The 14444-nt window shown below is 35.7% G+C and overlaps 1 protein-coding gene across 1 annotated transcript in view; it reads left to right on the top strand.

The window, feature by feature from the left end:
* LOC110381082 (uncharacterized protein) overlaps positions 1 to 14062 on the top strand; it is a 165208-nt gene extending 151146 nt beyond the window's left edge. Inside the window, exons 3-4 of the mRNA XM_049842738.2 lie at positions 10510 to 10620; positions 11375 to 14062. Coding sequence (XP_049698695.1) covers positions 10510 to 10620; positions 11375 to 12446 — 1183 coding nt within the window. The 3' untranslated portion in view covers positions 12447 to 14062. The remainder of the gene's footprint in view (positions 1 to 10509; positions 10621 to 11374) is intronic.
* The last annotated feature ends 382 nt before the right edge of the window (positions 14063 to 14444 follow it).

The raw sequence follows: 14444 nt of genomic DNA, 5'->3' as shown, positions 1-14444 counted from the left end.
ACTCCATTTTATTTGAGAATTGTGTCAAATATTCGACACAGACAATTGTGCTACAGATTGAATTTTTAAACAAAATTATTATTTTGGAACATATTGCCTTCAATACAAAATTGTGATTGAGAAAGTAAATCTATCTCTATGATTGCTATTACTTTGTGCAATTTCACGGAATAGTTGAACGAATTTGTATGAAATTCCGCTTGGAAATATACATAGATTAAAACCTGTAAAATACACTATACAATATTATACCCAACTGCAAAATTACTGACCTCAAATCTTTATAAAAACTTTTTTTTGAAGTATGCAGTAAAGTTTCATTTACAACCCCGATACATACAGAGCTTTTAACAAAATGAACACAAATAAAATTATATCTAAGTGTAAATTGCCCAGCTATTGCTACTATCGCCAAAGAACACACTGCCAAAATCATCGAACACATTTTATGCAAAAATTTCCCCATTTCACCGTTTTCCGTATTTAAAAAGTTCGTTACAAGCGCCAGCTGTGTGGCACTCCTGCGCAGGCCACCTGTTGCGCATGCGTCGTTACGCAGCCAAGCGTGGCGGCACTCGCTTGTAAGTCACAAAGCCGATATGAGCTTAGCGGGGTTTAAAGGTCTTATGTGACTTTGATATATTTTTTTGCCTTATAGGTAATTTTATTTATTTTCCATAAGTAGGACATTACTTTGATAATGTAAACACACCTACTAATTTGGTGGATTTTTGAAAATCGAAATCGTAATCAAAATTCGAGGCATACAAATGCCTCGAATTTTGTTATTCTTTTACACAAAACCCACTGAACGTATTCTGATGAAAATAGGCCGTATTTTATATGGGTCACAGTCTGCACTGATGACCTTTAAGACTGTTTTTGACTCGCCAATCCGTGCTAATGAAACCAATACAGTAATAGTATATAGGCAATATTCAAAACACAATTTAGCAATATCTGTTGCAATATTTGCAATAATAGACAACTTACTACTTAGTTTAGTCTCGACTTGATGAACACCATATCGGCTCAATACAGGTCATCATGCTTGATCCTTCCTCCCTCTTTCACTTCACAAGTTAGAACGAGACAGAATTCCTTCAAATCGAAGTTGACCCTTAGAGTACTCGCACACTGCAAACTTTTAGTCGGCCGATAGTTGGTTTCGACTCATAAATTAGTATGAAGATGAATGGTAGTAGGTACGTACATTACAAAGATTAGGTAGTTATTATCACACCGACTAAAATATTTGATTGGAATCAAGATGTTATTTTAAGTTACCGCGGCCATCCGGGGCTGCGGGTTGTTCGAAAGAGATACCGCGGCCCTGGTACATAAAAGGCCTGTGACGGAACACGACGGTTTTTAGTCAGTAAGAGTCTGACACTCCCTCTCCGCTGCTAACCCACAGCGGAAGGGGTCATTTGATGATTTTTGACGTCGTTAAAAAAAAAAAAAAAGTTACCGCGGCCATGGTACATAAAAAGCCTACGAAGGAATGCGATGGATTTTTAGTCAGTAAAAGTCTGACACTCCCTCACCCCTGCTAACCCACTGCGGGAGGGGTCATTTGATGATTTTTTTCATCGATAAAAAAAGATGTTCTTTTAAACAAAAATTGCCATCCACCGGGTCAACTCTCGGCCGACTGTTTAGTCTGCAGTTTCCTACTATAGCAGGGAAAGGTGCGGTGTCCGTTGTTTCGCTTCCCTGCGCAGGAGTCGATATTTTTTTGTTGGAAATCGTATTACGTTCAGGTTCGCGGTCGGTGAGGTACATTTTAGTTAGGTTTCCTTTGAGAGTGAATTGAAGGGTTTTAGAAGGTTATTGATGTTTAAAATTGTGTTCAGGATATGTAGGAGTGAAGTGAGGATGGATTATCTGCGATTGGAAGATGAGGGTGATAGGTGAGTTCGTGTTTTTATGGTTAAAAGAAACCATGAATTAGCAATTGAATGGTTCCATTGTGAATTTAAGGAACCTGGGCAAAACATTAAAATAGTATTTAATTCTGTTTCAGGTTTTTATCGTAGTGGTATATCTAAGTGTGATTGATAATTTTTATACCGACAAAAATCATGGTAGAAAGACAACAGTACAGAGACTGATATGATCCTCTTAGCCAGTTTATACATGCGCACCGGTAGACCTATTTAGGAAAAAGCTTTGACTTCTGATGGCTTTTTCGATTTCCCTTCTAACTTTCCGTTTTTCATCCTTATCTTGCTTTTCCGTGAAACCGGGAAATTATTTTATTAAAGTAAAAGAAATATTAGCCATGTCTTCTCTCACCAGAAAACCCCATTAAATGTGTCGCTATATTTCATTCGCGTTCATATTTCTTTCATTCGCTTTATGAAGTTGTATCGTTCTATATTTCTTTGCGTTTGAAAATTTAAGTTGGTCGACCAGAGGAAAATTGAATTTTCGTTTTATTTTATTATGTTTTATATTTGTTTGCCTTCTAAGCTACACAAGTCATTAATACTAGACTCTCGGTATCTACATGACTGCCGCAATAGTAATTTATAGACATAGTTTCATAGATACCTATGTATACGGGCACGAGTCGTCAAAATTTCGTTTTGTATAACAGTAGTTGCCTAGATACCAATTCGTTAGGGATCGAAGATAAAGTGCTTACAAAGTGCCTACAAAAGGGCAACTAATTATTTTTGTCACATAAATTATGCTGATTATGATGAAAATCACGATGATCAAATATGGGGTTTGTTTCCATTTTAAATGCAAATAAACCCGACTTTTTCTGATTTAAAAATTATCTGAATGTTATAACAGCTCATTTATCAAACTACTTTTTATTCGGTACACGATAAAATTTCCTCGACCGAAAGTATTTCCATAAAGTAGGAAGCCGCGTGTACCAGCCAGCATATTAGTCGTGCAGGTCAAACGACATACGACTATATTCCCCCATACCGCTACGACCTCTAACCACTTCTAACGGGATAATCAGACCTCAACAGTAAACGCATTCATTAACTATTTTATACCCAGTCAAGTTTAACTCGATCGGTTAAGACATAAGTCTTCCGGATTAATGCTCGGTTAAATCTAATCTGCATATTGAGTGCTTCGTAATACCAGTAATATTATTTTCTTGTTATCTATTTAGTCCGTTGGGAACTTAACTGAAGGAAATTGCGGTTTAAGTCGATTGTTTTCATTTAGCCTTGATAATTTAGTGCTGGTTACCCCGTGTTTGTATCTTGAGAAGCTATTTATCCCTGATAAAGTCAGTTCGAGTATGAGTCTGATTCATAAACGATGGGTTCTGTACTGGTCTCATCATCGTAATCCTTCTGCCCTTATTACAATACTTTAGTTTTTTTTGTTTTAATTATTATGTTCCAGTTGGCCCAGGATATAATCTTCTCCTAAACTCCTCCCTGACTTCATTGCACAAGAACCATTATTTAGCCATATCGATTACACAATCCTTGCATAATTAATTTTCCCTTGCCTCCACTCTTTTTCCCTTCTTTCCTCCATGTCCCTCCACGTTTATACTGAGGATCTTCCCCTTTATGTCCTCTACGGTTCTGTATTTGTCTCCTACCTTAAAACACTGTGATGCTGTAGGAAGATAACCTGAGACCACGTTCACAGGAGTCCCGTTTGCAACTACTAGACAGACAAGACAATCATATTCATATAAAGTAGGCTAATAAGTGTTAACTAGATGCACATTTATTGAATTCAATTGCAAAGACCAATGTTCATCAATACCGTTAAGCATATTAAAATATGCAAACGCATATTAAGCATACTAAAATATGCATATCACTTCACACGTTTTAACACAGTGGTTATCAGTGAAAAAATCTCCATACATATTAAATAATACGGCGAAGCGCGAAGGTGTTAGATTTGCATTAATTATGCAATCTCTATGCTTTCTATTTCCGGAGCAATATGCAAATTTGCAGATAAGGATCTTCCCGTTACGTATCTTCTAGGAGTCTATGGCACATTAAATTATGCTCTTGATTGGTACACTGATTAGGGTACCACAGTAAAGGGACCCTCACTTATCATGATTGCCTGTTCTATTAGTAGGTTGATTAATAGCGGCAGGGGATGTTTTTTTGCATGTACGAAATTGTTCAAGGTTTTAAATATGTTTGGTTGGCAATGCATACTACAGGCAGATGGTGACATTAGTCAACAGCTTTAATTGCAATATAATACATTGTATAAAGAAACATGAAGTTAAGTAATCTATGCAATTACTGCTGTAAAAAAAATATGATGACTTTTTCAGCATATTGCTTGTCTTGACGATTTTAAATGAGACTGGACTGGTCTTTAGGTAAAGTAGAAAGTGTAATGATAACTATCAATATACGGATATCTGCCTATCAAAACATATCAGTCGATCCCTTCTAAAATAACATTCAAGAGGTTACATATCCCTTATATAAAGCATTCAATTACTTTCACATTTTAACGTTATTGGGCTATAGATATAACCAAGAATAGCTATATATTCAACAGGTTACGTTTCTGGGGATAACGATATCCTACTTCTAACTGGCATTACATAACATTTTTATATGAATTGAGCTTTTGTGGATGTTGCTGAATAGCTGTGAAGGTATTTTAGCTTGTAAAATGTGTTGCATAATGTAATAGATATTGTTAAAAGGATTCTATTGTGAAATTGCCCATTAGTAGACCATTTATCAAAAGGTTCAGTTACTTTTAATACGGGTGCGTGAAGAAGTTCCTTTGAGGAACTTTGTTAAACTGGGGGAAACAGGCTTGCTGAATTTTTTCAGCTGATTACAAAAGTATTTCATTAATTGGAAGATCCTTATTGCCAAGACAGACTTCGTTTATTTTGATTGTTTTTATTTCAGAATTAATGTGATAATTGAAATGGTCTAACTAATAAATACAAAAGTGATCTCTGACTCAAAATAAAACCCATATCTAACTGTCTATGTAATACAAATCAGAATCAATTACTCAAGCAATTCTACAGTTCGCAATAAACGCCGTATCACCTAAAATAACTACATTATGTAACGTTATCAATACGTTATTAAAGACGTTATTGGTATAATAACACGTTACTCGACGGACTTCAGTCAATGGCACTAGGGTAGACCAGGAACTGAGGCTGGCGTCAAATTATAGCCTATAGGCTCTGAATAACGGACGCGTCATATGTGGAGAGAGTGGGGTACAAGCGATAAGCGGGAGCGATTTCAGCTCTCACTGAAAATAAGCGCTGAGGCTTTTGTCCCGTATAGGGTTTCATCTCAGCATTATGCTGAGCGAGGGTCGTTTCACGTGGGGTGTGACACATATTTCCCATTTAACTGTATTTTAATTGTAATTCGTCATTTTCTCATTTCTAACGACTGTAATTTTTATTTATTTTTTGTAAGGCAGTGTCACACGCGTGCGTGAATAAACGTATTTTTTTCTTTCTTTCTTTCTTCTTCTGTCTTTTCATTTGGATATTGAAACCGCGGTTTATTGCGTGATTAGGTTATCACTACTCAGTAAGGGGTGTAGCTACTAACCTTAGAGAGTCGTAGAGATATTTTACTATGACACAAAATAAACAGATTAATATACACGATAGCATATGTCAAGTCAAAGTCAAAGTATTTATTATTTGTAAAACATAGGTATAAAATAAAATGTAGATCTTAAAATTAAAATAGTGCGCTATGTTCTGTCTATGGTGAGACGTACAAATATGGTTTAGACTACGTACTAGAATTAAAATATTTTTTTTTACAATTAAAACTAGAACTATGGCATCTAAACATGATCCCCCATTAATTTCCATTGATTTCCAAAAGAACAAATTGAGAATGGCTGGCTAGTCATATATAGCCTATTAGATTTCTATGTTTAGGCAATCCCCATCCATTTTTTAAAACATCAATGACCTAGACTAGAGGTAGATAACAATGTTTATCAAAATCGCTCTTCCCTCAACACTTGGGCCACGGATACGCGCCCACTTACCGTATCGCTAGCTCCGTAACGTTGCTTATAAATATTTCACGTAATACTCGTAGAAAGGCCTGCTTTACCCAGCTGCGGGACTATTGATTCTATGCTTGTGTGCAGGGATAAGCAAATGTGGGAGTTTGAACAGTTAAATTAACAACTTTGATATTCCGTCGAACATGTGCGAATGGTTTGTGATTGTTGTTATGATTTCCACTGGTGTATAGAACTGTGCATCAGTGTGATGCTTACAAATCGTTATTCTGGTAATTTTCAGTAGAAAACAGAAACAAACTGCTTGCGACCGTTTTTAAAATGCTACATAATGTTTGTTTTTCAGAAATGTGCGCGAAAATGTTCGTGGAATCTCGTTGTTATAGAATTTAGTATCTTTTTAGCGTTTTCCTATTTTGTATTACAATTGGTTGGAAAGCTTCGGCTGTAGCTGATGGCATATTGCGATGAACTATGCCTCTATTTCATAATTTTCAAATTAATTAAAAAAAAACTCGATCAATGCACAAACTTCATCTTGTACTCAAAAGTTAGTAAATATAGGTTTAACAGTAAATACAAATGAAAATTCAATCGCAGATTCCTCTCATCGCAAAACTATTTACATACTCAACATAAAACAACTCAGATTGTTTATTGAAACTTATAAATTATGCAGCACATTTCAGTTTGATTTACATATACAAACATACATGTATATTGTATGTATGTGTATGAGTAATGAGCGATTCATGTTCCCAATTACGAATGCATTAAGATTCTGAATATTCCAACATCACTAATTGTAACATTTGTGCTAACATGGAAAATAGAATAACCACGTCAAATGTTGGAGTCTAAAATCTCTAGTGAATCAAAGCTGATTTTAATTTAGTTTGTGGCGAAAGAGTTTTTGAGGACGCTGCTTTATATGCGGAAAGTTCTAGAACTTTTTAGGTCGAAACTGTTCGCTTTTTTTGGTGCGTTTTTGGCCGAAAGGGTCAATAGGCAAACCAGGTTTGGGCTTGCAAAGACTCATAAAATTTTTGTAATCATATAGTGCGATTCTGATTGCTATTTATTTGGTCAATACATAGTGCCACTAGTCATCATCATCTGCCTAGGTATACTGTGGTACAGGCTAACTGAACAGCCTATCATACCTCCCCCAACCAATACTGGGTGAAAACAATACCCTCAGCTTCTAACTATCGTTCTACTATTTTATTTTCCTTTTGAACACGGTACGCAGTAGGCCAGTAATACTTCAGTAACCTAATTGCTTACATGCAACAATTCCGAACGAATATAACGTTCTTCCGATAAAATGTTCAGCTACATTCAGTATCAGGAAAACGTTTTAATAAATCATTTTACACAATCCAGTAATGAAGTTAATTGAAACTGAAGTCTGAAATGCGATATAAATCGCGCACAACGTAACAGGTAACAGCGTGTAAACTTGTACTTCACAGGAGAATTGTGTCGGATTATAACACGCTGTTGTTATGTAGTACTCGTGTATATAATACGTAGGTATGTACATTACGCACGTATGTGTGAGTAAGTGGTTGAATCCCGTGGCATCGTCTGCGTCTTAAAGGAATCGCACTTATACAAAAATTCAAATACAAAAATAGTTTATTGTGTCAATAAGTAAGTACATTACATGTTAACGTGTTTGGAGCCCCCATTTAAGCAAACAATGCCTGTATTAGAAGGCTCCAATCACTTAGATATTTCGTTACCTAATCGATGTTGTCGCTCCGATGTTGGCTAGTGACTTACTATAAACAAACGACTACTTTGAAAGAATTCTTGACTACAGACGTGCTAAGTTAGGAAAAATTGTTATACCCGTCCCTAGCATTATTTTTCTCATACTCGTGTAAAAATTGTCTATGCCCCCTAGCCCATCATCCTCATCAAAATTGAATGCAAATTAGATGATCTATTTTTGAGTCAACATCATTTGGTAATAATTAGCTCAAAAGTTCGAGAGTTTCTTACCTACATACAAAACACACACTTACCTTAAGAAATCACGATTACTTACTTAACAACCATTTACCAATATTAAGAAAAAAAAACATATCGTTCAAGGAAAACTCTCTCAAATATAATAGGAAATAAGAAAACTCTTTTACGTATTTTTCTTCCTCAATTTAGCTAAATCGATTCGCGCTTACGATTTAGGTTCACGCTTGACTGAACTCGGGAACATTGAAAAACGTTCGTGATTTACTAGCTATACGTTACTGATACTTTTACGAACAAATATTTAACTAAAAGGTTTAAAAGTGGAAAAATATATGGCTGTTTAAACTTGTTCACATGTTCACAAATTATTTTTGAGATTTTTTCCTACTATGAACGTGGCTTTTGGAAGCAGGAAAAAATGTCTTACATACAGATTTTTGTAAAACCTATTTTTATTCAATTTTGTTTTATTAAGTAATCGCAACTCGTGACATCTTTGACAGTCGTTACGGGCAGTCAAAAGCCTAACAACCACAGTATTGCCATGGGGTATCGGGTTGGAGAGGTCAAATAAACAGTCGATACAAGTGGAACATTGGCACAACTGCATCCGGTTATACTGGATGGAAGCTTACCAAATAGTTGGGAAAAGGCTAAGCTGATTATGATTTACATAGTTACTGTCACACAGCAATAAGCGCAAATCTGATAAACCTCCCAGTCCATTTATGGATTAAAACAATCAATGTACAAACCCCAGTCAATTTTAAGCCACCATAAAAATACAATATCGTCGAAAATAAACACAATAAAAAACAATCACCGAAAAGCAATCATCACTCCATACCTAGTATTTTAATGTAAATCGAGCGATGTCCAGCAAAATTCCGATATTCCCCGAACCTTTCATTGTAAACAGGACGTATGTGTGTGTAACAATGTTTTATTGGGGAACAGATTTCAAAGGAATTCGGGGGTATCTGTTGTCAATCGTTTAACGTGATAGGGCTCGATTTTGTAAGAGATAAGTGCGTTTTGAGCATTTTTGTATCTATGCCTACGAAATTTAGACACCGAACTATCGTATATTGGATTTTTTTTTTATACATATGTAGTCTGAATCAGCGCGGTTATTCTCAAAGAATGCAGTTATTCTGTGTACTTGTATAATTAAACTACAGCAAAACAGAAAACCTGAAATGTTTAGTTTGCTGTCTATTCCTACTACCATCCTATGCTCAAAGTTACCTAACCACGTTACATAAAACCCTTCGTTTTCCAATTCCATATTTAAACATCCATTATTTCCAAAAAAGCTTGACCGAAGCACCCCTCAAAAAGTAGAACCAAAAAAGCAATATTCACACAAATAAAACCGTATTTATAATAATTTGCAAACAGTGATAAAATAATACTTCACACAGACCACATCCATTTGCGTTGAACAAAGTTAATTAAATGGAGTATCACGCAGACTGTTTTTATTATGTTTGCTTATTTGTATTTCAATATTGCAGCACATTTTATGGATATTATGTATGCAGTAAACAGAACAAGAGCATATATTCCTTTTACGATTAAAATTATTAATGAAGCCTTTCAGGAGAATCATATGAATATTTAAATGATTTTCGAAGGGAAGGCAATTCGTTTTTGCGATGCGTTTGGTGAAAATTTCGAGGCGTCATCATCACTGATATTTTTAAATGACTGCAGCTTTTAATCAGCTAAGATAGACATGAATGCTAGTGCACAAATTAAGTACAATGATTAGCTATTGGCCGTTGACTATTTACCGCCCAGTAGTTAACTTTATTTAGCATTCAAACTCATTATTCAGAGTGACTCATCTCATAACAGACAAAAGAAAATCAATTCCCAACATCACTTAAACTACTTTCCAAATTAACAGGGTCCTCCTAATTGTTCTAAAAGCTAATATATTTCCCGTGAGTTCCCCTTTTTGTTCGGAAATCGAGTTGAACAAACAGACTAACAAAGTAGCGTACTAATAAATGTTGAAAGGGAAGTTAACGATTTTCTCCAACTTTTAATGGCGACGAACCTTCAGTGGGTGCTAAGGTACCTAAATGGTAATTCGTTCCTTAGTTTTGATTTAGTTAAGGGTGGGTTTATTTGTCTTTTCTTTGCCAGGTTTTGAGATTATCCTGTTTGTTAGTTAGATGTTAATGTGTTAGCTTTTATAAAGATAAGTTTTCGAATTGGGATTGAACAATGTCGATATCGGATCGCTCTTACTGCGGTACTTATTTCGCGGTTTTTTTTTGGGGAGTTTCATAGCTATACATTCTATTTTCGAAGAGTTTTCCATCAACATATTGTAACTTAATTTAACAGCTCTCATCATCATCATCATCATCTCAGTCATAGGACGTCCACTGCTGAACATAGGCCTCCCCCTTTGATCTCCACAGATACATGTTAACAGCTCTAATTTAATAATATTTCCCATATCCAACCACTACCATAAATTTTGAAATACAGTCAATAATTAGAGTTTTTCTTTGTCCACAGCCGAAGCGAGTCGGCTCTGAACAGCCCAACGGAGCCTGACGTATCGCTTGCGGCATCCCTCACCGACCCTCTAGAGGCACACACCCTGGAAGAAGCTCGGCGGAGCATCAGGTAATGGCATATTAGAAATAATTAAAATAGCATTAGGGCCAGGAAGACATAAATCAAAAGGAAATCAGCACGCTAGCGCAGGATATATTATGATTTATAAGGGAACTTATCTATTCTCTCAGTCTCATATTCTGATTGCAATCCAACAACCAGGGGAGAGATCAGACACAGGGTCGGCGCTAGTGCAAATAAGCTGTCAAGTACCTATCATCGTTTTAAAAAGTCATCAAGTCCTGCTGTAAAACACATAATACATAGGCTTTACAAAGCCAATGGCTACTTAATTCAAGGCCTAACTACTTTGACCTCCATAAACTGCGGCTCAACGAAGTCACATCTTCCAATTCGAGAAATACATAAAACATGGATTGTAAATGGAAAAGAAAACAGCCATCCGAATATATTGACATTACCTCGACACTTGGAAAACTTCGCCGAGAAAATAACTTAGAAACAATATTACATATTTATTGAAACGGTCAAATTTCATGAGAACGCCGCGACGCGAATAAAATATGGCTAGAAAATCTCTCGAGTACACGCCACAGTAAAGTGCTTCGATATAGAGTAGTACTTAGGAATTGACAAGCTGTTTAAAGTTGGTTTTATTGCCTCCATAGTCCTTGTCGATTCATGTCTAGGCATTAAAACATTTATGGCATTGTTGTTCGTACCTGTTTTTCAAGGAATTGCACCACATAGGATAAAGGATATTTGTTTTCTGCACTAATAAAAATGTTTTCTGGTTTCGCAGAGATCTTCGAATGAAGTATCGCGCTCAAGCCCACCAGCTCCTAACATGGCGGCGTGCGCACCGAACGCAAGAGGAACTAGTCACGCGCCTTCAGAAGGAGAAAGCGGAACAACTCAAGTCCCTCTCCAGCCAGCTCCTTCTCTTCGAGTCACGCCTCGTTCGCAAGCAGAAAGAGATCACCACCATGATGGCGCTCCGAGAAACAATCATCATGAAACAGCAGAAAGTTATCGAATCACTTCAAGCTAAGCTACTCGATAATGGTATCGAATCGCAAAATATTCCCGACTTCAGGGACATGCTGCAAGATACTCACCTCGCTGGTGACTTCGACTCACTCAATGATTCAGATTCTGCTGTCATCATGGAAGATGTAGACTTCGACAGCAGTAATACTCCGCACGTGCCAAGATTCAGGTCGACCAACCCTGACAGCGTGACCATCGTACGGTCAATATCAGATGCTATAGATCCCAACCTCAAATACAATGTCGTGAGGCGGTCGAATGGCTTTCTGCGGAGACCAGAGATTCTAGAAACTGTATACAGTGTAGAAGAAGAGGTTGATGGAGATTCCACAAAAGGTCTCAGCGCGCAAAATAGTACGGAGAAGGACCTGCTTGATGCCAATAAAACTGACGAAGAGAAATACAAGGAAACGAGTCTCCTCGCTCAAAGGCGGGATAACTTTCGAATGAGGAGCGTCGTCCTAACCGCTGAGGTCAAAAGCATAGACAACGACAAGGAGTTAAAGCCGAAGAGCGGTAAAGAGGTGTGGTCGTACAGCTATGTGCCAAAACGCATGACTCCAGCCAACGAGTCTGATGACGAGGGCACGTCGAACGCTGAGAGTGACGAGGAGCCGGAACAGAAGTCGAACCACGTGGTGACGTACAACAGAGTGATGTCCAACCACAGGAACGTCACCAAGCCCAAGGACGTCAAGTATAAGAGGATAAACAAGGCCAAGTCCAAGAGCTTAGAGGAGCTGCGAGGCAGACTAAAGAACTGGGTCGAGAAAGGCAACAAGTTGTCCAACATACCTTTAGAACACGCGCAAAGTTACGCCTAAACTGAAAGTTCCTTTTAATTAAGTGTTGAATTTCTGCGTGATTCGTTTCTCAAACGATGTTTTACTTTCATCACAGATAAAGTAGATCACAATTTAATGGTAGTATCCAAGTACCTTTTAAAATAAGGGTTGTAACCAGCTTTACGTCGGAGGCAAATCTATTGAAATATTCTTGATACTCAGACTATTGTAAATAAATATTTCTTGTATGTTATAGATATTGTGCAACATTAAAACTAGGCTAAGTTAGGTTGTCTTTAAGTTTTCTATTGTTTATGAACGGAGTACTTAAGAATAAGATATTGCGTGGTACGTATTACGTAAGCAGTTTTCCTGTCTATTTTGTGACAATGTTAAAGTTATCAAATGCGAAAATTGCAAGAGACAGGGACAAAAGGAGCTAAGTTATAGAATGCATCTAAATATTTATTTATTTATTGAGATGTAGATTCTTAAAAAATATAACTAAAATGTATATTCCCCTGCATATTTTCAATGTCTACTTTAAACTGATTATATTATTGGCCTAAGTAATAAATTGTTAAAATAGGTACTTAATTATTCATATTTACAATTTTGAGCTTATAAATGGACAGTGTAAATTCAATGTTAAATGTAATATTTAAATAATAAACATTTTTCCATTCCATTTGCTTACCCTCGGGGTTTTGATGTTATAAAATAAGCCGTTATCAGAAATCAGAATTCATATCCATTCCTTAGAGAATTTTCATTATAATAGTACAAAATATATTTTTAGTAAATGTTCTATAAACAATAGAAAACTTAGAAAATGTATATTTTCGCGCGCACGACTGATTTTGAGTATTTCATTTTGGATAAATAAAAATTGTTAAAAAATATCGCTTCATTGGAATTGAAATTCTCCTGTGATTTTGTGATTGTCTCGTCAAATTGTTTTCGCCAATTCCTTATAATGTTAGGTAAAATTAATATAAATCAGAATAATAAGATTTATTCTGGAGATTTATAATTATTTAGATATTTATTGTCTCGGTGCCAATTATTAAAATAATTTTTCTCTTGATAATAAATAGTTAATATTTTTTTCCGTATACAGGCTGGTCGTTTATTGATTCGTATCAGAAAGTTATATTTTATTTTTACGTGATAATTTGACGAAAAAGTTTCTATTTCGCTTCATTTTGAAATAGAAAAACTTTTTGTTTTATTTACTGAGTTTTAAAAACATGACATTTGATATTTTTTTGTCCACGTTTTAAAAAGAGTTGATTTTTATCAAAATATTTTTTACAAAAAATGTGAGTAATCGGATCGAAGAGTTGTCGAATTAATCAAGATATTTCAGAAATATAATCTCGACTGATTTTAATTAATTTGATTGGAAAACAGAGAATATTTTGTTCGAAAGCAAATTAAGGCTTCGAACTCTTTTGAGCGAGTTTTCGCTAATTGGCTTAGTACTAAGCTTTGGAGTGCGTGCTAATTGAGTTTCTGTGATTAGTAGACACGTGCTCGTACATTGACTGTTTGCTCATCCAAACACGTGGTTATATTACTCAAATGTAATTACACAACGTGTTTATGTGCTATTCAAGATATTGTGGTACGTACTTCTTGATTTGAATAGTTTTCGTATAGTTTTGATTTTTAATGTATGACTTTTTCAATGAAAATCTTTTAAATCATAATTTTACATTTTTACAATCACTGTACTTATCATTTTATACCCGCAAGACATTATATCTTTTTTTATAGTAATTGTTGCCCCAAAAATATCGCTAAGCGATAAAAATAGCATTTTCAATAAACGACCACCCTGTATGCAGCCTACATATCACTTTCCGCTGTAAAATGGACGATAGCTTCGGAAATATATTTTAATATAATAACTGTGTACACCGCATTCCTAATAATAGTCAAACACTGATATTGAATTGAAAAATAAATATATCAATAAATCATTTGTTTTGTTTTATTTTTAACTTGTATTCACTTTAATAAGTTTAAGTCTGT

Source organism: Helicoverpa armigera, chromosome 5 (assembly GCF_030705265.1).
Source record: "Helicoverpa armigera isolate CAAS_96S chromosome 5, ASM3070526v1, whole genome shotgun sequence".
Classification (NCBI taxonomy): Eukaryota; Metazoa; Arthropoda; class Insecta; order Lepidoptera; family Noctuidae; genus Helicoverpa; species Helicoverpa armigera.
This window is presented reverse-complemented; position numbering and strand designations above follow the sequence as displayed.